Source organism: Lithobates pipiens, unplaced genomic scaffold (assembly GCF_037356315.1).
Source record: "Lithobates pipiens isolate NorthernLeopardFrog02 unplaced genomic scaffold, aLitPip1_a1.2 Scaffold_30, whole genome shotgun sequence".
In the NCBI taxonomy this organism is placed as follows: domain Eukaryota; kingdom Metazoa; phylum Chordata; class Amphibia; order Anura; family Ranidae; genus Lithobates; species Lithobates pipiens.
The window spans coordinates 176,447,584-176,472,028 of NW_027507791.1; the positions used below are offsets into that span (position 1 = coordinate 176,447,584).

General features: G+C 41.9%; 1 protein-coding gene across 1 annotated transcript in view; it reads right to left on the reverse strand.

Annotated features, from left to right (window-relative positions):
* Nucleotides 1-24,093, reverse strand: part of LOC143943356 (extracellular calcium-sensing receptor-like) — a 49,722-nt gene extending 25,629 nt beyond the window's left edge. The window contains exons 1-3 of the mRNA XM_077465082.1: nt 23,808-24,093; nt 21,716-22,558; nt 1,438-1,662 (exon numbers count right to left, since the gene is read on the reverse strand). Coding sequence (XP_077321208.1) covers nt 1,438-1,662; nt 21,716-22,558; nt 23,808-24,065 — 1,326 coding nt within the window. The 5' untranslated portion in view covers nt 24,066-24,093. The remainder of the gene's footprint in view (nt 1-1,437; nt 1,663-21,715; nt 22,559-23,807) is intronic.
* Between the last annotated feature and the right edge of the window lie 352 nt (nt 24,094-24,445).

A 24,445-nucleotide genomic window follows, 5' to 3' on the forward strand; every position in this document is an offset into this window, starting at 1 on the left:
TTCAGCGGACTGTCTGTTCATCGTGTGTTTTCAGCGGACTGTCTGTCGGATTGTCTGACGAACTTAGTTGGGCAGACAATTCGCCCGTGTGTACGCGGCCTAACTCGTTTGTTCTCACACACTCCTTATCTACACTTTCACACATATTCTCAGCATTCCTTCAGCTACTGTAGAACAATGAACAAAAGCTTCTTGTCTTAAAGTGGAGGGCCACCCTGAAAAACAAAAGTACATTAAAATGTTGCAAAAAAATCTGAAAAAAATGAAAAAAATATATATTTTTTTAAACTTACAAGGAATGCCTGTTGCTAGGCAGATCATCCTAATCTGCCTCTTCCTACTCCACTGTGATCTTCGGTCTTCTCTCCTCCACACGTCGTCTTCTGGGTAATGGGGCGCTGTGTGTTCTGGGAACTGTGTGTCCCAGAACACAGCACGCCCCATTCACAAAGTGCTGCACGACTCGCGCATTCGCAGTAGGAAAGGGGCAGTGAAGCTGCAAGGCTCCACTGCTCGTTTCCCCTAGTTGGAATGGCGGCACCGGGACCCGAGAGCCGAGGGATGGGTCGGCCTCGGGCGGCCGAAATCGTGGGCGCCCTGGACAGGTAAGTCTGCTTATTAAAAGTCAGCAGCTACAGTGTTTGTAGCTGCAGACTTCTAAAAAAAATTTTTTTTCAGCTGGCCCTCCCCTTTAACCAGCTGTAACCGCCTTAGTATCTACTGCGCATGTCTTATTATGAAAATTCTGTGTGACGTGTACATTGCTATAAGAATATTTTTTCCTTAACTCAATACAATCAGTTCTTGGAGTACAGCATCGTGTGGATGTCATTTCTTCGTTCTTTGAGAACCGATTCCAGATATATTTGAATTGTATAATACATCGGATCTGAAGTATGAGAGGTTAAAGGGACCCCCCCTAGACACAGGATTAACCCTAACAGTCAGGAAGTGGGTAAATCCTCCCGAAGCTGAAGTGGTTAAAATCTATGGGACCCGAAATTGAAAAATCAAAAGTTCCCATTTTGAAAGGCATATATGCAAGTTGTTGACCATAAAAAGGATTTGGGGGTCTGGGTACTGCCCTGCAGGACATGTATCATTGCAAAACATTTTAATTGTTTTTTCAGAAGCAGTGATTTTATTGATGCTTAAAATGAAACAATAAAAATGAAAATTTTCTTTAAATATAGTGACTGGGGGATCCCCTTAGTCTGCCTGTAAGTTTGCACCGGCCGAAAGCCCTGCAAATTTGGGTGTTCACCAAATGGGCAAACAGGCGATGTTTGGGCCAAACTTTTGCTTGGCCCAAACCATTCGCCCTATACAGTATATCCCATATACATTTTTTCTTTTCTTAGAAAGCTTCCTAACATTTTTATATGCAAAATGTTCTAGTGATAAAATGCATATGCAAAACAAAGCCTGAATGCTTACATGTTTATGTCCATTCCACATAATGTTATTTTCGTCAAGCTGCAGTTTACTGCCTTCTGGAGCACGTCCATCATATCTGCCAACATAGACATATTGATTGCTACCATTGGCATAAAGCCGCCAATTAAGAATATCAACATAAATGGGAATATCTCCATTCTTATCAAAAAATACTTGCTCTCCTGCAGTGTTTTTGAAATTTACTTTTTTAACATAATGAAATAGCTGTAAGAAATTAAACATGAATATAGTATTTTATTATTTACAATAAGTCAAGATAGATGCTAAAATAGATCATATACCAATTACTGAAATCTCAAATAAGCATGGTATTGTAATTCCAAAAGTTGTTTTCAAACCTTTCAAATCTGCAGCTTTCATTAAAGCCAAATTCCGAGCTAAATTTGAGTCCCTCCCTCATCTAACCCATCCTCCTAGTGTTTATACTTTCCTTACCTTTTGAAGCCAGATATACTCACCTAAGAGCTCCCTCCATGTCCCTTTGATAGGGTCTTGTAAACGATCCCCTTGTGTTTTGCAATCTAATATACAAACGGGATCTTTAAAAGTTATAATTTTGCTGATTAAAGTAAATATATATTGTTGTGTAAGACAGGTCTTGTGCTGAAAATGAAACCAGATATGGGAAGTGATGTATGTGTCATGAGATGATCTGTATTTATATCTGTCTAGGTGACAATGATATTGTGATAATGTGATGGACATTGTAATGGGTTGATGTAATTTGAACATGTACCCTTATTGGTGGAAGGTGGCAAGTAATGCCCATACTTAACACCATGCCGGTGATAATAAAAGCGGAACAGTGTATAAGCACCTTGTTGTGTTTATAATTCATATACGCTGTCTCCTATGCATAGAGATATATTTGGGCATGAAGCAACAGAATCGGCCAATGGTAAGGTAATTATAATTAGATAATAAGATAATAGTCTGGACTAGTGTTTAAAGGTGAAAATGCACCATTCACTCTTGGTACTGCTAATTTTGGGGGTGGGGAGCCACTGATCCAGCTCTGATATAGCACCCAAGACTGTGGGTTCCCTCCACACCCTTTTGCCGACTTGAATAAACTTCAGGATCTTAGAAGGACCAATAATTTTAATAGGAACTGTCCACATCATGCAGACAGTTTTGTGAACACCCAAAGAAAGACCCTTCTAGAAAGTAACAAGATAAGGGGAAAAGACTTGGGCTGAAAGTGTCACCTGACCATGGCTTAAGGCTAGTAAAAAAGGGCATTTACTGTAGCTGTTTATTTTTGTTTTTTCACTTTACTAAAGTGATCAGTTCGATGGGGGTTGCAGAAGGATGTCTTATCATGGAGAAGGGCGTCAAAATAAAACTGGTGGTTTTGCCATGACTGAACAACTGTCTCCTTTGTTTTCACCCTGTCACATGTGCCCTTGGTGGAAAATTAGGCCTCCTTCACATGGTCGTTTAGCTGCATCACTCGGCAAGACAAGCCTAAAGCAAAGTGAGGATGGCCCACATCTCCTATCTTCTTTCCATTCCAGCATTTCAACCTCCATCAATTTTTTCACTCTTTTAAGATTTAAGAAGTTTCTTTATAATACAACCCCTAGCAAAAAGTATGGAATCACCGCTCTTGGAAAATGTTCATTCAATTGCTTAATTGTTTAGGAAAAATAATAATCACAGACATGCCTCAAAACTATTTTCAGTTAAGATTCCAACCTTCTCACTTTAACCACTTAAGGACCGCCGTATTGCCAATGTACATCATTACAATGGCACCGGCAGGCACAAGCACGTACATGTACGTGCCTGCCTTCCAGCGGGTGGGGGGTCCGATCGGACCCCCTCCCGCTGGATACGGCTGTCCGGTTCGCTTCAGGAGCGATCCGAGATGAGGGGATGGCCGTTGGTTTCTGGCCACCCCCTCTCGATCGCTCCTGGCGAATGAGAAGCTTCCTCCCACTTTGTATTGTATACACAGGCAGGGAGGAAGTAATGTCATTCTCCTCGGGGCGGTCTTTTTGACCGGACTACGAGGAGAAGACAAAGTAAGTGTGCACCAACACTACACTGACATGTAGGCACACACAGGCACACAAACCCCCCCCGATCGCCCCCCGATCCCCCCCACCCCCCCTCCCCCCCAGTCACAGTGTCACTGATTGCAGTGATCATTTATTTACTGATCACTAGAGTTAACCCTTTCACCCCCTTTTGCCAGTGTCACTAAGCGATAATTTTTCTGATCGCTGCATTAGTGTCGCTAGTGTCGCTAAGTAGCTAGTTATTTTTTTAGGTTCACCGCCAGATTTTTATATCGCTAGGTACCCCGATATACTACCCAATAATGGTTTTAACCCCCTGATTGCCCCTAGTTAACCCTTTCACCAGCGATCACAGTATAAGTGTTACTGGTGACGCTGGTTAGCCAGTTAGTCATTTAGGTTCCCCGTCAGGTTTTTATATAGCGCCAGGGACCCCCATATACTACCTAATAATGGTTTTAACCCCCTGATTGCCCCTAGTTAACCCTTTCATCCCCTTTTGCCAGTGTCACTAAGCGATCATTTTTCTGATCGCTGCATTAGTGTCGCTAGTGTCGCTAGGTAGCTAGTTATTTTTTTTAGGTTCACCGCCAGGTTTTTATAGCGCTAGGTACCCCGATATACTACCCAATAATGGTTTTAACCCCCTGATTGCCCCTAGTTAACCCTTTCACCCCCTTTTGCCAGTGTCACTAAGCGATCATTTTTCTGATCGCTGCATTAGTGTCGCTAGTGTCGCTAGGTAGCTAGTTTTTTTTTTAGGTTCACTGCCAGGTTTTTATAGTGCTAGGTACCCCAATATACTACCCAATAATGGTTTTAACCCCCTGATTGCCCCTAGTTAACCCTTTCACCCCCTTTTGCCAGTGTCACTAGGCGATCGTTTTTCTGATCGCTGCATTAGTGTCACTAGTGCCGCTAGGTAGCTAGTTATTTTTTTAGGTTCACCGCCAGGTTTTTATAGCGCTAGGTACCCCGATATACTACCCAATAATGGTTTTAACCCCCTGATTGCCCCTAGTTAACCCTTTCACCCCCTTTTGCCAGTGTCACTAAGCGATCGTTTTTCTGATCGCTGCATTAGTGTCACTAGTGTCGTTAGGTAGCTAGTTATTTTTTTAGGTTCACTGCCAGGTTTTTATAGCATTAGGTACCCCCATATACTACCCAATAATGGTTTTAACCCCCTGATTGCCCCTAGTTAACCCTTTCACCAGCGATCACAGTATAAGTGTTACTGGTGACGCTGGTTAGCCAGTTAGTCATTTAGGTTCCCCGTCAGGTTTTTATATAGCGCCAGGGACCCCCATATACTACCTAATAAAAATTTGAACCCCCTGATTGCCCCTAGTTAACCCTTTCACCACTGATCACCGTATAAGTGTTACGGGTGACTCTGGTTAGTTTGCTTTTTATAGCATCAGGGCACCCACCATTTATTACCCAATAAAGGTTTAACCCCCTGATCACCCGGCGGGTGATATCAATTAGGTTTTAGAGTCAGGGTCTGCGTCGCCCCAGGCAGCGCTAGGTTAGTGCCAGTACCGCTAACACCCACACGCAAAGCATAAACCTCCCGTAGTGGTATAGAATCTGAACAGATCAATATCTGATCTGATCAGATCTATACTAGCATCCCCAGCAGTTTAGAGATCCAAAAAAACGCATTGTTAGCAGGATCAGCCCAGATACCTGCTGGCACCTGCGTTTTGCCCCTCTGCCCAGCCCACCCAAGTGCAGTATCGATTGATCACTGTCACTTACAAAACCCTAAACACATAACTGCAGCGATCGCAGAGTCAGGCCTGATCCCTGTGATCACTAACAGTTTTTTTGGTAGCATTTTATATTTAAATCCGGAAGGCAGTGCTTGTTTTCGGGGGCCCGTACGTGGCTAGGCCCCCAAAAAGTCCCCCACATGTGGTATCCCCGTACTCGGGAGAAGTAGCAGATTTTATTTTGGGGTGTAATTTGACTTATGCCCATAGCATGTGTGAGCAATATATCATTTAGTGACAACTTTGTGCAAAAAAAAAAAAAAAAAATTGTAAAATTCCTGCACCTTGTGGCAAAATATAAAATATTTCATGGATTCAACATGCCTCTCAGTAAATAGCTTGGGGTGTCTACTTTCTAAAATGGGGTCATTTGGGGGGGTTTTGTGTTATTTTGGCATTTTATGGCCTTCGAAACTGTGATAGGTAGTGAGGAGTGAAATCAAAAATTTGCACCCTTAGACATCCTGAAGACAGTGATTGGTTTTCGGGGTGCCGTACGCAGCTAGACTCCCAAAAAGTCCCACATATGTGGTATCCCCGTACTCAGGAGAAGCAGCAAAATATATTTTGGGATGCAATTCCACATATAACTATGGCATGTGTGAGCAATATATCATTTAGTGACAACTTTTTGTAAACTTTTTTTTTTTTTTGTGTCATTATTCAATCACTTGGGACAAAAAAAAAATATTCAATGGGCTCAACATGCCTCTCCACAACTTCCTTGGGGTGTCTACTTTCCAAAATGGGGTCATTTGGGGGGGGTTGTACTGCCCTGCCATTTTAGCACCTCAAGAAATGAGATAGGCAGTCGTAAATTAAAAGCTGTGTAAATTCCAGAAAATGTACTCTAGTTTGTAGACGCTATAACTTTTGCACAAACCAATAAATATACGCTTATTGACATTTTTTTTACTAAAGACATATGGCTGAATAAATTTTGCCCTAAATGTATGACTAAAATTGAGTTTATTCGATTTTTCTTATAACAAAAAGTAGAAAATAGCATTTTTTCTCAAAATTTTCAGTCTTTTTCCATTTATATCGCAAAAAATAAAAATCGCAGAGGCAATCAAGTACCATCAAAAGAAAGGTCTATTTGTGGGAAGAAAAGGACACAAATTGCGTTTAGGTACAACATTGCATGACCGCGCAATTACCAGTTAAAGCAGTGCAGCGAAATTGTAAAAAGACCTCTGGTCCTTAGGCTGTTTATTGGTCTGGGGCTGAAGTGGTTAAGAAAAAGTTAAAAAAAGAAAAACAAAAAAGAAAACTGTAGTCAATTGCAACTGTTTTTATAGTTTGAGCAGGGGAAAAAAAAATCCTGAAACACTCAATTATGAGGAGAATAATATGGAATCACCACATACTTTGCAGTTCTAAAACAAACATCCGCATTAGATTACATCCAGAAAAATTATGTCATCATCACCAAAAATCCTTTCCGTTGATGTAATAAGAAAAGTCTCCAAAATTTCAATATAAACCTGCATTTTTTGAAGATTTAATGATGGTCATCTCCCCCGTACCTTTACCTGACATGCAACCCCATATCATCAATGATTGTGGAAATTTGCATGTTTTCTTCAGGCAGTTGTCTTCATACATTTAATTGGAACGGCACCAAACAAAAGTTCCAACATTGCTTTTCTTTAACCCACTGTATCCTTGTTTTTTTCTGTTTAGGTGTTAATGATGGTTTTCATTAGTACAAATTAAATGGAAAGGTTGTTAACCACTTGCTTACTGGGCACTTAAACCCCCCTCCTGCCCAGACCAATTTTCAGCTTTCAGCGCTGATGCACTTTGAATGACAATTGCGCGGTCATACAACACCGTACCCAAATGACATTTTTATGTTTAACCACTTTCAGACCGGACCAATTTGCTGGTCAAAGACCAGACCACTTTTTGCGATTCGGCACTGTGTCGCTTTAACTGACAATTGCGCGGTCGTGTGACGTGGCTCCCAAACAAAATTAACGTCCTTTTTTTCCCACAAATAGAGCTTTCTTTTGGTGGTATTTGATCACCCCTGCGGTTTTTATTTTTTGCGCTATAAACAAAAATAGAGCGATAATTTTGAAAAAAACGCATTATTTTTTACTTTTTGTAATAATAAATATCCCCCAAAAATATATAAAAAAACATTTTTTTCCCTCAGTTTAGGCCGATACGTATTCTTCTACATATTTTTGGTTAAAAAAATCGCAATAAGCGATTATTGATTGGTTTACGCAAAAGTTATAGCGTTTACAAAATAGGGATAGTTTTATAGCATTTTTATTAATAATTTTTTATTATTATTTTTTTTACTAGTAATGGCGGCGATCTGCGATTTTTATTGTGACTGCGACATTGTGGGGGACCCATCGGACATTTTTGACACATTTTTGGGACCATTGTCATTTATACAGTAATCACTGCTATATAAATGCAGTGATTCCTGTGTAAATGACAATGGTCCCAAAAATGTGTCAAAAATGTCCGATGGAGCAGAGATCAGCGTCACTAGTTGCTAGGCAGAATGGAAAAATGTTGTTTATACAGCATTTCCTCCATTCGGCCGCTCCGTGAGATGATCGCGGGGATGCCCGCGGCGATCGAGTCCGCGGGTCCCGCGACCGGACTCACAGGGGTCCCGACCAGCGCGGGAGCGCGCCGCCGGCGGCGCGCTCCCGATGGCACGGCGGCAACGAATATTGGACGTACATGTACGCCAATATGCCTGCCCGTGCCATTCTGTCGACGTACATCGTCGTGCGCTGGTCGGGAAGTGGTTAACCACTACAGCCCCGGACCAATAAACACCCTAAGGACCAGAGGTCTTTTTCCAATTTCGCACTGCGCTGCTTTAACTGGTAATTGCGCGGTCATGCAATATTGCACCCAAACGAAATTTGCGTCCTTTTCTTCCCACAAATAGAGCTTTCTTTTGATGGTATTTGATTGCCTCTGCGATTTTTATTTTTTGCGATATAAATGGAAAAAGAGCGAAAATTTTGAAAAAAAAAGATATTTTCTTCTTTTTGTTATAAGAAAAATCGAATAAACTAAATTTTAGTCATACATTGAGGGCAAAATTTATTCAGCCACATGTCTTTAGTAAAAAAAATGTCAATAAGCGTATATTTTTTGGTTTGCGCAAAAGTTATAGCGTCTACAAACTAGAGTACATTTTCTGGAATTTACACAGCTTTTAATTTATGACTGCCTATCTCATTTCTTGAGGTGCTAAAATGGCAGGGCAGTACAAACCCCCCCCCCCCAAATTACCCCATTTTGGAAAGTAGACACCCCAAGGAAATTGCTGATGGGTATGTTGAGCCCATTGAATATTTATTTTTTTTGTCCTAAGGGATTGAATAATGACAAAAAAAGATCAGTTATCACTAAATGATATATTGCTCACACATGCCATGGTTATATGTGGAATTGCACCCCAAAATATATTCCGCTACTTCTCCTGAGTATGGGGATACCACATGTGTGGGGCTTTTTGGGAGTCTAGTCGCGCACGGCACCCCGAAAACCAATCACCACCTTCAGGATTTCTAAGGTTGCACATTTTTGAATTTACTCCTCACTACTTATCACAGTTTCGAAGGCCATAAAATGCCAAAATAGCACAAAACCCCCCAAAATGACCCCGTTTTGGAAAGTAGACACCCCGAGCTATTTACTGAGAGGCATGTTGAGTCCATGGAATATTTTATATTTTGCGGGAATATTACAAACTTTTTTTTTTTTTTGCACAAAGTTGTCACTAAATGATATATTGCTCACACATGCTATGGGCATAAGTCAAATTGCACCACAAAATAAATTTTGCTGCTTCTCCCGAGTACGGGGATACCACATGTGGGGGACTTTTTGGGAGCCTAGCCACGTACGGGACCCCGAAAACAAAGCACTACCTTCCGGATTTAAATATAAAATGCTACCAAAAAAACTGTTAGCGATCGCAGGGATCAGGCCTGACTCTGCGATCGCTGCAGTTATGTGTTTAGTGTTTTGTAAGTGACAGTGATCGATCGATACTGCACTTGGGTGCGCTGGGCAGAGGGGCAAAACGCAGGTGCCAGCAGGTATCTGGGCTGATCCCGCTAACAATGCGTTTTTTTGTAACCCTGAACTGCTGGGGACGCTAATATAGATCTGATCAGATCAGATATTGATCTGTTCAGATTCTATACCACTACGGGAGGTTTATGCTTTGCGTGTGGGTGTTAGCGGTACTGGCACTAACCTAGCGCTGCCTGGGGCGACGCAGACCCTGACCCTAAAACCTAATTGATATCACCCTCCGGGTGATCAGGGGGTTAAACCTTTATTGGGTAATAAATGGTGGGTGCCCTGATGCTATAAAAAGCAAACTAACCAGAGTCACCCGTAACACTTATACGGTGATCAGTGGTGAAAGGGTTAACTAGGGGCAATCAGGGGGTTCAAATTTTTATTAGGTAGTATATGGGGGTCCCTGGCGCTATATAAAAACCTGATGGGGAACCTAAATAACTAACTGGCTAACCAGCGTCACCAGTGACACTTATACTGTGATCGCTGGTGAAAGGGTTAACTAGGGCAATCAGGGGGTTAAAACCATTATTGGGTAGTATATGGGGGTACCTAACGCTATAAAAACCTGGCGGTGAACCTAAAAAAATAACTAGCTACCTAACGACACTAGTGACACTAATGCAGCGATCAGAAAAACGATTGCTTAGTGACACTGGCAAAAGGGGGTGAAAGGGTTAACTAGGGGCAATCAGGGGGTTAAAACCATTATTGGGTAGTATATCGGGGTACCTAGCGCTATAAAAACCTGGCAGTGAACCTAAAAAAAAAACTAGCTACCTAGCGACACTAGCGACACTAGCGACACTGATGCAGCGATCAGAAAAATGATCGCTTAGTGACACTGGCAAAAGGGGGTGAAAGGGTTAACTAGGGGCAATCAGGGGGTTAAAACCATTATTGGGTAGTATATCGGGGTACCTAGCGCTATAAAAACCTGGCGGTGAACCTAAAAAAATAACTAGCTACCTAGCGACACTAGCGACACCAATGCAGCGATCAGAAAAATGATCGCTTAGTGACAGTGGCAAAAGGGGATGAAAGGGTTAACTAGGGGCAATCAAGGGGTTAAAACCATTATTGGGTAGTATATCAGGGTTCCTAGCGATATAAAAACCTGGCGGTGAACCTAAAAAAATAACTAGCTACCTAGCGACAGTAGCGACACTGATGCAGCTATCAGAAAAATGATCGCTTAGTGACACTGGCAAAAGGGGGTGAAAGGGTTAACTAGGGGCAATCAGGGGGTTAAAACCATTATTGGGTAGTATATCGGGGTACCTAGCGATATAAAAACCTGGCGGTGAACCTAAAAAAATAACTAGCTACCTAGCGACAGTAGCGACACTGATGCAGCAATCAGAAAAATGATCGCTTAGTGACACTGGCAAAAGGGGGTGAAAGGGTTAACTAGGGGCAATCAGGGGGTTAAAACCATTATTGGGTAGTATATCGGGGTACCTAGCGATATAAAAACCTGGCGGTGAACCTAAAAAAATAACTAGCTACCTAGCGACAGTAGCGACACTGATGCAGCGATCAGAAAAATGATCGCTTAGTGACACTGGCAAAAGGGGGTGAAAGGTTTAACTCTAGGGGCAATCAGGGGGTTAAATCTTTATTGGGGGGGTGATAGGGGGCTACCCTGGACCTAACACTAACTTCCCTGACAGTTTTAACTGTTACAACTGACACTGAATGCATTGATCAGTAAAGAAATGATCAATGCAATCAGTGACACTGGGACTGGGGAGGGGGGGCGGGGGGGGGGGGAATCGGGGGGCGATCGGGGGGGGTATCGGGGGGGTTTGTGTGCCTGTGTGTACCTACATGTCAGTGTAGTGTTGGTGCACACTTACTTTTAGTCTTCTCCTCGTAGTCCGGTCAAAAAGACCGCCCCAAAGAGAATGACATCACTTCCTCCTTCCTGTGTAAACAATACACAGTGGGAGGAAGTTCGTCATTGGCCAGGAGCGATCCAGAGGGGGTGGCCAGAAACCAACGGCCATCCCCTCATCACGGATCGCTTCTGCAGCGAACCGGACCGCCATATCCAGCGGGAGGGGGTCCGATCGGACCCCCCACCCGCTGGAAGGCAGGCACGTACATCTACGTGCTTGTGCCTGCCTGTGCCATTGTGATGACGTACAATGGCAATACGGCGGTCCTTAAGTGGTTAATAGTTTGTTATAAAATTTTGCAAACAGGTCATTTTTCTCCTTCATTGAAGTGTGCGGATGAGGCGCACTGATAGGCTGCACTGGTGGGCACTGATAGGCTGCACTGGTGGGCACTGATAGGCTGCACTGGTGGGCACTGATAGGCATAGTTAAGGCGGCACTAATAGGCACAGATAAGGTGGCACCGATAGGCACAGATAAGGCAGTACTGATGGGCACAGATAAGGTGGCACTGATGGGCAAAGATGGGCACAGATAAGATGGCACGGATGGGTGGCAAGGATGTGTGGCACGGATGGGTGGCACGGATGGGTGGCACTAAGGGGCACTGATAGGTACCACTGATAGATGGGACTGATGGGCACTGATAGGTGGCACTGATAGGTGGCTCTGATAGGTGGCACTGCTGGGCGGCACTGATGGGCACTGATGGGCACTGGTAGATGACACTGATGGGCACGGATATGTGGCACAGGGGTGCAGCACCGTTGTTGAGGCAGATTGTGAGTGGCACTGTGGGCACTGATGGGTGGCACTGTGGGCACTGCTGGGTGGCACTGTGGGCACTGCCGGCACTGCTGGGTGGCACTTACAGGGGGCACTTATTTATTCCTGAGGGGGGCAGGTGGGCACTAGTAAGCTGGCCGTGATCGGGACTGATGTCCCGATCACGGCCGCCGGTGATCGGCTCTTTTTTTTCTCCTTGCGCTGTCAGCGTGAGGAGGAATAATAGCCGATTACCGGCTCCGTTGTATCACATGATCAGCTGTCATTGGCTGACAGCTGATCACGTGGTAAGGGGTCGGGATCGACCCCTTGCTTGGATCCGTGATCAGGCGAGTCTCATAGACTCGCCGATCACAGAACGCACCGCACGCGCCCCTCAGGGGGGTGCGCAGGCCGCTCGTGCACGGGACAACGTCAATAGACGTAGTCCCGGTAAAGGAGGTCCGCGCTGTAGCCGTCATTTGGCTATAGCGCGGGTCTCAAGTGGTTAAAGGGAAGCGTGCTGGTAGACATTAAAGCTGCAAGTTAGAAACCCAAAGCAATATGCCTTAAAAACAGAAAATGCACAACAAAATAAATGAGGAACAAATGGTCAGAAACTGAAGTCAAGGTTACAGCGGGCTAAAGAAAAGCAATTATGGACTGTGGATGACTGGATGAAAATTATATTCAGCAATGAATTACGAATCTGCATTGGGCAGTATGCTGATGCTGGAAATTGTTTGGAGCTATTCCAATGGAATGTATTATGATGGCTACCTGAAGAAAACATGCAAATTTCCACATTGATGATGGTCATTAAATCTTCAATAAATGCACATGCTTGTAATGAGATTTTGTACACTTTTCTTATTCCATCAATTGAAAGGATGTTTGGTGATGATGACATAATTTTTCAGGATGTAATCTTATCCAGATGTTTGTTTTAGAACTGCAAAATATATGGTGATTCCATAATATTTTTCTCAGAATTGATTTTTTTCCTTTGTTTGATCTGCAAAAGCAGCTGCAATTGGCTACAGTTTTCTTTCTCTTTTTTAATTTTGTTAACGTTTTCTTAAAGTCAGAGGTTGGAATGTTAAATGAAAATAGTTTTGAGGCATGTCTGTAATTATTATTATTATTTTTTTTTTTGCATAATTAAACAATTGAATTAACATTTTCCAAGAGTGGCGATTCCATATTTTTTGCTAGGGGTTGTATGCAAGGCTTTGGAGCTATTTTGACTTGCAATACAAAAGACCTTTGGCTTCATCTTTAAGAAAATGATAAGGGAAATATTTTTCCTGCCTCTTTATCTCGTTTATGCTCACTGGCATAGTGAGTGTACAGCTTGTATACCATGTAAATTTGCTGTCCCCTCAAAATAACTCAAAAGGGAGTACACCCCTAAGTGAAAATGTCCAAATTGGGCCCAAAGTGTCAATATTTTGTGTAGCCACCATTATTTTCCAGCACTGCCTTAACCCTCTTGAGCATGAAGTTCACCAGAGCTTCACAGGTTGCCACTGGAGTCCTCTTCCACTCCTCCATGACAACATCACAGAGCTGGTGGATGTCAGAGACCTTGCGCTCCTCTGCCTTCCATTTGAGGATGCCCCACAGATGCTCAATAGGGTTTAGGTCTGGAGAAATGCTAGGCCAGTCCATTACCTTTAGCAAGGCAGTCTTAAGCCGCGTACACACGGGCGGACTGTCTGGCCTACTTAGTCCGCCGAAACACATTTCAGCGGACAGTCCGCTCGTGTGTGGGCTTCAGCTGACTTTTTCAGCGTGCAGTCTGGCGGACTAAGTATTTCGGAATTTCCGTAATACTGTCCGTCGGACTCGCATTTCGGCGGACAATCCGCCCGTGTGTGTGCCAGTCCGCCGTACTTTTGAAATGAGCGGACTTTTCCCGCCCGGAGAAAAGTCCGCTCATTTTGAGCGGGTATCCAGGTAGGCGGGGCCCGCGAAGGAGACGTCCCTGGCCCCGCCGCCTGGTATGGACTTAAAGGGGAACCCCAACGCCGAAAAAAGTCCACTTATATAGGGACAAGGGGCGGTGTCACATGGCTTTATGTCACATGGGTTGATGTCACATGGTGACCCTGCCCCCTTACGATGTCATAGTCCCCATGTGACATCAACCCATGTGACCAACCCCCCATGTTGAGGGCACGCGGCCTGGTACGGCTCAGGAGGGGGGGCGCTCGCTCGCCCCCCTTTCCTGGCCGGCCAGGTAGCGTGCTCGGACAAGGGTCTGTTGTGGACTTGGGGGGACCCCCATGCCGATTTTTTGGGGGGGTCTTGGGGGGGACCCCCACGCCGAAGTCCATTCCAGGCGGCGGGGTCAGCGACGTCTCCTTCGCGGGCCCCGCCTACCTGGAGACGCGCTCGAAATGAGCGGACTTTCCTCCGCGTGTGTGGACGAGTCCGTTCATTTCAAAAGTAGGGCGGATAGTATGGCAGACTTAGTACGCCGTATTAGTCCGCTCAAAAAGTGGTGTGTGTGGTCAAGTCCGTTCATTCGAAAGTATGACGGACTGTCCGTCGGATTGTCTGACGGACTAAGTTGGCCAGACAGTCCGCCCCCTGTGTATGCGGCTTTAGAGGTATGTTTGTGGTCTTTATGTTGGAATACTGCTCTTCAGCCCAGTCTGTGAAGGGAGGGGATCATGCTCTGCTTCAGTATGTCACAGTACTTGTTGGCATTCATGGTTCCCTCAATGAACTGTAGCTCTCCAGTGCCGGCAGCACTCATGCAGCCCCAGACCAGGACACTCCCACCACCATGCTTGGCTGTAGGCAAGACACACTTGTCTTTGTACTCTTCACCTGGTTGCTGCCACACAGACTTGATACCATCTGAACCAAATAAGTTTATCTTGGTCTCATCAGACCACAGGACATGGTTCCAATAATCCATTTCCTTAGTCTACTTGTCTTTAGCAAACTGTTTGCCGGATTTCTTGCGCATCATCTTTAAAAGAGGCTTCCTTCTGGAATAAAAGCCATGCAGACTAATTTAAAGCAGTGTGGAGCTTATGGCCTAAGCACTGACAGGCTGACCCCCACCCCTTCAACCTCTACAGCAATGCTGGCAGCACTCATACATCTATTTCCCAAAGACAACCTCTGGATATGATGCTGAGCACGTGCACTCAACTTTTTTGGTCGACCATGGCAGAGCTTGTTCTGATTGGAACCTGTTCTGTTAAACTGCTGTGTAGTCTTGGCCACTGTGCTGCAGCTCCGTTTCAGGGTTTTGGCAATCTTCTTATAGCCTGGGCCATCTTTATGAGGTGCCCTGTTGATCCTCCAGTGACCAGTATGAAAGAGTGAGAGCGATGACACCAAATTTAACACACCTGCACCCCATTTACACCTGAGACCTTGTAACACTAATGAGTCACATGACACCGGGGAGGGAAAATGGCTAATTGGGCCCAACTTGAAAATTTTCACTTAGGGGTGTACTCACTTTTGTTGCCAGTGGTTTAGACATTATTGGCTGTGTGTTGAGTTATTTTGAGGGGGAAGTATATTTACACTGTTATGCAAGCTGTACACTCACTACTTTACATTGTAGCAAAGTGTAATCTTCACTGTTGTCACATGAAAAGATATAATAAAATATTTACAAAAATGTAAGGAGTGTACTGTATGTATAGAGTATCTGATAAAAGAAAGCTTTAGGATTTTAATAAAAATAAGCTCTTGCACAGCTATCTTGCATAAAAAAATCAATATAGATAACTTATGGAAGCACACGATGATGGTCTATTTATGAAGACAATGATGTTACATGTTTTGTTAATTAATCTATTTAACAATATGCTTAGTTAGAGTATTAACATTAAAGTGTTACTAAACCCAGGACCCACATTACACAGAACATGCAATTATTTTAGTAAATACAAACTGATAGAAGTCACAAGACTGCTCTAACTGCTGATGAGAAAAGGTATTTAGCAGTGTCCAGTTGAGCACTGGTTAAAGCTTTTAGGAGGAGTTTTCATTCTCCTCTGGTTGTCCTAGGAGGCTGCAGGACCCCTGACCCTCTGTCAGTGCTGTGTCTGGACAGTGCTAATTGGCACGGTGCTGATCACATGCACTCTCCCAAGAAATAAAAGACTCCCCAAGCTCTCTACTATCATGAAATGATTAGAGCATGATGGACGAAGGGGAAAATTAGAGAAGACAGAATCAAACAACCTTGTTACTCTTGTTACACAATGAGGAGGATTAACCCATTAGGTTCCACAGTGAGTAAAACAAACATGCTTTACTGCATATACAGACTAATTTTACTGTTGTTGGTTTAGTAAGACTATAAGTCTTCCTTTTCTATTGCCCATGATGAATGTAAGTGTAAACTCCAAACAGAATGCTGAATTAAAGCAATAGCTCCTGCATAGGAAAAACCTTAAGGTAAAAAAAAAAAGGCTGGAATCTGAGAAATGACATGGGTGGGGGATTTATTAAAAAAAAAAGTAACATTTTTATTTAAAGCCTAAGTTTAGGAATTTTTTTATTTTTAAGCCACAAAAGGGACGGTACTTACATTAATGAGAGGTGTCCCTTTTGCTGGTGCCTTCTGTCTTCATTGAAATCGTCCGTCCTTCACCCCCCACATTTATGCTGAGGATGTTAACTCAGTCAATAGTTCCGACTATGCCTGCCCTAAATGACCCCATCTCTTTTCCTAAAAGCTGTACTATAGATTCCATCTGTTGCATGTCACTTATATTCCCGTAGACCAGCAGGAATTCTGGTATATGTAATTCCATAGCTTTAACTTGCAAGGTTCTGCTGTTACCGGTTATCCTACAAAACATGTGTTCAAGACTGGTTATCTACATGCTGTAGATTCAGTTATCTACACATCCAGCCCAGCCAGACCATCTTCATTTCTATTTAAGTTTGGCTCATTCCCTCTTAGTGTACCCCCACTGCTTCCTTGTGAAAAGATTCTTTGTGTATCCCCAGTGCTTCCTTGTGTCACTGTCTTCCGGAGAAGATGTCTAGTGCCCCCTTAATTCTTCTTACAGTCCCAGTGTCTTCCAGATTATCCCCAGTGATTCTTAGTGTGTTCCTGCTTGCAACCTGTATCATTGAACCATTTTCCGCCCTTTAAGTGTTCCATTTTCCTTGTGCCTCTGATTTGTTTAAGTTCCTTTGCCAGCTTTCATCCTTCCCTCATTTGTGTCTGCAGTATGGTTCAGTGTCTCTTCGTGTATTCTAGCCTATTTCCTGCTCAGTGTCCCAATGCATGTCTACCTGTTCCGAGTGATTCCTATTTGTCTCTACGCATTCCTACTAAGTCCCAGTTGCACTGTCCATCTCTGTGCACTCATTTCTGTTTGTTCCCAGGGTCTGTGTATTTCCCTGCATACCTGCCAGCTTGGGTTGCACTACCCACTGACATGTGATCCCTGTGCCTGAAATTTCCCCCAGTAAGTTCCAATAGGTATCCTTGCTGTCCTAAACTCCTCATTTACCCCATCTTTATCCTGTGTGACTGCATTCCCTGGTAACCTTGAGCACCTCAGTGTTCTTCGTGTATATCATTATCCCCTTGTTTCTGTAAGCTTAGCATTCCACTTCTGTAAGATACAGCTGTACTCCTGTTTCCCTGTAAATCCTGCACCCCAATGCTTTAAGTGTCTCATACTAGTATTCCGTGCCCTACCTGCCTGTACAAGCAACAAACCAGTGATGTTCTTTACTACTGCCATCCCTGGGGGGTCAGTTTTCTGTGCCTTCCCAGTTCCTCGTCCTTTTACGAGGTCAGCTGTAAACATCCAACATTCAGGATGCATGGAGGGTCCACTATCCCCAACCGTATGTAACATTCCCCTGATTACACCATCAGTGAAAAGTTATCAATGGAGGACGGGAAGAGCAATGAAATACCTCCTCCATTCATTAGGCTTTGAAGATAACTTTAAATATATGAAAATTATTATTATTGCTAGCATTTTACCATCTATATCTACACACATTGAAAAAAGCAGTTCTCAGATGTCAATTAATACGTTTGGCTGCTAAGAAAAGTAAAGAAAGACTTGTTGACATCAGAAGTCTCACTAGGGACCTAAATTACCTTTACAATAAAATTCAACATAACCCTTCCCAAGAGATCACCAAACAAATTCAGGATAAGCCCCAAGCCTTAGACCATATTTTATCTGCAAACACGGAAAAATCCCTTAGATTTTCAAAAGCTAAATTTCTACTTCACTGCAATTCCCCTTCAGCTATGTTTGCTAATAAACTTAATCAAGAACATAAACCTCCCCACACTTACAAAATTAGAAACCATGCCAGTAATCTAATCACCCACCCACAAGAAGTTTTGAATATTTTTTCTACCTTCTATAAAGACCTCCTCTCTGGACCTCAATCTTAACCCAGTCATACCTCAAAAACGCCCCCCAACTACCCTCCCTTGATGCTCAACAAACAGGGGCCCTTAATGCTCCCTGCACTGATTCTGAGATACTCAAAATTATTAAATCTCTCAAGACCTCTACTGCCCTGGGATCAGATGGTTTCTCCTCAGCATACTATAAAAAAAAAATATGCCTCCCTACTAGCCCCCTATTTAACAAAACTTTTTAACTTCATCCTTAAAGGCATCCAATTCCCAGAAGAAATGCTTTTAGCCAATTTATCTTTAATCCCAAAGCCGGGTAAAGATCACTCTCTCCCTCAGAACTTTCACCCAATCTCAGTCCTTAACAATGACCTAAAATTTTTGGGGAGACTGCTCGCTGACAGACTGGCATCAGTCATCACAAATCTAATAAACATTGACCAAACAGGTTTTATTCCTGGCCGTCAGATAGTAGACAACATCAGATTAGTCTCCAACATTATCCAGGATGCTAACCTACACTCTCGTAAATTATGCCTCCTGAGTTTAGATATTCACAAGACATTCAATAGTGTTAATTGGTCCTACCTCAACCATCTTCTACCAAAATACGGCATCACGGATAATTTTCTGCATGGCTTTAATGCTTTATATTACTCACCCCTCAGACCAGAATCAGGATCCCTGGACATAATTCAGAATTTTTTTCCTCTTAGCAAAGGTACAAGACAGGGCTGCCCCTTATCCCCCCTACTATTTGAACTAGCAATTTAACCCTTGGCCCAGAGTATTAGGAACAATATAGGCATTAAGGGTTATACCAAAGGGCAAGGGGAGTTCAAAATTAGCCTATACGCTGATGCACTCATATTCCTTACTGAACCTCACACCTCCATCCCCTCTCTCCTCAAAGAACTCGACTTCTTCCATGACATATCTGGCCTAAAAATTAATCTAAACAAATGTTCTGCCTTACCGATCAACTACTCCCAACATGCACATGACCATCTCTCTAATAACTTCCCATTTATTTGGTGTCCTCATTCGTTCAAATATTTATGTATTATGGTGACATCTTCCCATAAACTTCTATATAAAACCAATTATCTCCCTCTTTTCTCCCATATCACCTCCCTTCTTAAAACTTGGTCAAATTTTCATATATCTGTCCTTGGTAAGATATATGTGCCATTAAAATGACCATTCTTCCCAAACTTTTATACTACTTCCATGCTCTCCCTGTGAATGTCTCAAAGTGAAGGCTTGCTTCTCTTCAGAGAGAAATTAATACATTTATTTGGGCTTAGAAGAAACCACTATTCAATTGCTCAGTTACATTTACAGGGTATACTTTGGACCAAATCGACTTCTTATGATAAACCTATTAAGCTTAACATTATAGTCACCCACTTTTATCAACTATGGCTCAAGATTAATAGTCCATACAAATTATCCTCTGAATTCTCTCCTCTTGCCTTTTTTCTGGGAGATCCCAGATTCACACTGGCATACAACATAGGCTATTTCTCTCATTGGACCAGTAGGGCCCTAACATCCCTTGGTAAATTGTTGACAGATGGTGATTTTACCCCACTCCTGATTTTCCAGGCAAGATGGGATATTCCCTCTTCGGAGTTACAACATTATCAACAAATAACAACCTTCTTTGCAAAACACTTTCCACTCCCTACAGATCTTCAAATTACTTTTTTTGAGAAAATTTGCTCTGCTGGTGACAGGGGCCTCATATCCAGACTATATAATTACCTTAACAGTCTTGATATGCCAGACAAATCTGGACCAATGCTTCACTGGGAATCAGATTTGGAATGCTCGTTTTCAGCTGAGGATTGGCACAATATGTCGGACAATCTCCGGAAAAGCAGTAAGGCCATTTCATTTAGGGAAACCCCCACAAAAGTATTCTCCAGATGGCACTTGACCCCCTCCAAACTCCACACATGTTATCCTTCAATCTCCCCAAACTGTTTTAGGGGTTGCCAAGCACCAGGTACATTTCTTTATACATTTTGGAGTTGTAACCATCTCAAGTACATATGGCAAAGGGCAATCGAAAGAATAGAAAGTTCCTCTAAACAAAAGATTGTTCCCACCCCCCCCCCCCCCCAATTTTCCTTCTATATGCAAATATACCTAACATTCCATCACCCTGTTTGAAACTCTTTTATTATGCGGATCCATCCAATGGATGATTGCCTATAACTGGAAGTCTAACAGCCCACCGTGGCCTCAGGTACTAGCCAGAATGGAGACAATTAGGCTTTCAGAGAGGATTTTTCACACTTCGCATGACACAGTTCATATTTATGAAAAAAAGGGTCTTATTGGAACCTACCTTAAGCTGTACCCAGCTTTTGCGACTACTCTTTATCTCTTTGGTCTGGCACTTACTATCATGAATGTCTACTTATACTCATTATTGGAACATAATGCATATGAGAAACTTAATCCACCATACTGCTTTAATAACTTTACTTGTTTTATTATATTTCATTTCACTGAGATAATGTTTTGGTTCTGATTTTTATTTTTTTTGGCTGTACTTGTCTGTATACAATTGAGCTTCCAAATAAAACTTTTGTAAACAAAAGAAAATTGTTTTTGCTAGAAACCAGTAAAATTATAATTATTTTATGTCTGATTTGCAACACCTTCACAAGATCTGGAAAGGTATAAATGCGGTACATAATATTTCCTTCCAATTGCTAGATTTTTATGTGGTTTTCAGTGGAGCCACACAAAAGGTACCTCCATAGGCAAGCCATAGATTAATCTATTTTCTTTTCTTTCCATCATGGTTGGAAGGAAAGAAAATCGCTTAATTTGTTCCCACAAATAGAGCTTTCTTATGGTGGTATTTAATCACCTCTGGGTTTTTTTTTCTTTGTTTCTCTTATAAAACGTTGTAAATAAGTACGTTTTCTCCTTCATTAATGGGCACGGATGTGATTAGACACAGATCACGTGGCTGATCTGTCAGAGGCTCTTTACCAAGATCGGAGTTGCGGTGTGTCAGACTGACACACAGCACCACCGATCGCCATGCTACATGCCCCCATGGGCACACGCCGGATTGTTATGCTGCTGGACATCATACTATTCCCAGTCAGGATAACTGAAATAGCCATAATTCTGCTATAGGCTGGAGGCGAAGTGGTTAAGAAAGTCATGGTTTCTCCTTTGATTAAATGGACCTACTTTACTAAAAAACTGAGTTCAAATAATCAAGTCACCATGACTCAGTTAAGGTACTAGAAACACGACTAACAGAATCCATTCACTGTTCATTTTAAACAAGTTATACCATACCTGCCAAGGTTTATATGAGAAAATACTTGCACAAGATCCATTCACAAAGGGTCCAAGTCCTGGTACACAGGATTGCATTTCATGCAGAGCATGAGCAATGGCAAACACTGCATTATGAATTTTGTAGGTATATCTAAAGTTGTAAACATCATATATTCTGGGATCAATGCTGTCTAATCTCTCTTCACCTGTGCACCAATGCCTTCCATCTGAAGAGGTGTTTGAAAATGTATTATTATAGTGATAATATGGAGGCCAAGCACAACCAAAAGCTTTCTCCCAGAATGTTTTAATAAAGATATCATCTAAATTTTTGGTTGGATGTATACTGTAAAGAAATTCTTTAAAACCTGGAATTTTTCCACTTGGTGGGGCCATACTTAGACTGCCATTTAAAGTTGTTAAGATGTCTGGGCGAGGAAAGTCTGCAGTTATTGACCAACTTCCGCAACCAAGCCACACTTTATCTGTAACATTTTGAAAGGAAGCTTCCTCCATTAAGGATATTAGGTTCTCCATGGTCGAGTATACAATAATTACTGTGGCTTTTGACTTCTTGATAACATCAATGATTCGGTTCACTGATTCCATAGAGTTGTAGATAGGTAGAATTCCTAGAAATGCAATGCAGCCTCCATTACCTTCTATCTCCTTAGTGAGGAGTTGGGAGCCTGATCTACCTAATTCATTATCTGTAGTTACGATTCCAACCCATGTCCAGTTAAAGTAATTTGCCAAATTAGCAATTTCAACAATTTCATAATCATCATTGGGAATTGTTCTTAGGAAAGATGGGAACTGTACCTTGTCGCTTAGGCTTGGGTGTGCTGCAGCATAGCTTATCTAGTTAGAGAGGAAGAAGTTAAAATATTATGAATGTATATACAATAAAATAAAGCTTCAGAAAGTTTTTTTTGTAATAGCTAATTTATGCTTTGGCTTGATAAAGGGTCAAACCTGAAATGCTGCAATGATATAAAGAGCAGTGTTGCTATTGCACCAATATATGCTGCTAATTTTAATTAGCGCAAGTTCTTAAATAAAATAAGAGCAATTATTGCAAGTTCTCTGTACTGATCTGTTTGAATTCCATTGACACCAGAATAGATTGATAATATATTATGTTGTCTTCCTCTAACTAAAGCACATATGTGAAATAAGCAAACGTGAGGCACTGTGGTACCTTTTATCTGTTCCAAAGGGTTGAAACATGATTCTGGGGAGCACTATTACATCACTCAGCCCTCCTCCAACAGAGATGCAAAAACATGGTGTGCCTGATGGTACGTGAAACAGATTCTGCAGCTGAAAGAGGTACATTTTGAGTGATGCCAGTTGGGACACGGGAGTTGCAGAGGGTTAGTTTCACATGCTGTTATACATAATGCTTAATGCACATGTGTAAAATGAGTGCAATTTTTTTTTTAAATGTTGATTTTTAATAAATTGAGTTATGCTATGGTCTTCTCTTCTTGCTTTATGAAAAATGCAATACCAGTGAGGGTATCCACTATTGTTGAAAATGTTGACATAGGCAGCTGGATATTGGGACCTTGTGGAAACAAGATGATAACCGATATTAGGCACATTTAAGAAGTCCATCTGTGCTGGTGAATGCTGTATTTTGGATGTGGTGGAACTCAATGGGTATAGTATTACGGAAAAAGAATCTTCTAACACATGCACAGTGGAGTTAGTAATTGTGAAAACATCACATAAGGAATGCATTAATCGTTGTGTTGTTTCTCAGTGAATGTATTGAATAAAAACGTATGACAAAAACTATAAATGTTATTTGTTTGGCCTTTCTTTACTAATGTTTACACTATTATATAGTATAGTGTTTTTTTAGTGGTTATAGTGCTTTTGCAGTTGATACACTTGGGATAAAATCACATTATACTAGGTTAATATTGTAGAGTGCCATTTAGATTTGATATACGATTTATTTTGGTTGTATAAAAGAACCATGTTTTTCTAGTTATATTATTATTTTATTATATTATTAGTAAACATTTTGTTAGGTTTGCTAGCCTCACTCTTTTACTTTAATTTTTTAATTTTTGTTTGTAAAGTTCATGTATGGACTTACCTGAGGATATCTATATAGGCCAAGGATCCTAGCTATTGGTATGGAGGCCTTAGATGTCATGTCGCCAACTAAAGCACATGAAATGCTCTTAGTGCGACAGTTAAAATTTAGTGCAGCTGTTTTTTTTCCTGATAAAATCTTTGTTGTTTCCATTAATGATCGAACTTGGTTATAGCAGGAATCATATAGGTCAAAACCCAGTGTAATATTTGGCAGAATATTTTCTGAATTGTTTATTTCCCAAATAGCATACACCATAGCAAGGAGATAGCGATAATACCGTATATGAAATCTAAAAGGGAAAAATATTTCTGTTAAAAAATAAAATATTTAATTACTTGGTTTCAAGTTAAACAGCTTTGAATTGTTAAAATTATAGCTGTATTTCAAGCCAAATGGTTTATAAACCATGATAATTGCAATAAAATCAGGACTTCAGTAACAATCTATTCTGTACTTTCCCTTATTTGGATCCATTTCAGCAGAGACAATAATAGACTGTAGAAAGCTGCTTACCCCCACCCAATATTATACTTAGAGGCAAATGAAAAAGCCTCTACCATCTTTACCTCTACCATTATTCTAGAGACCATTTGTAGACAGATAATATTTTAACCCAAATGGGCCATGTTGAGATC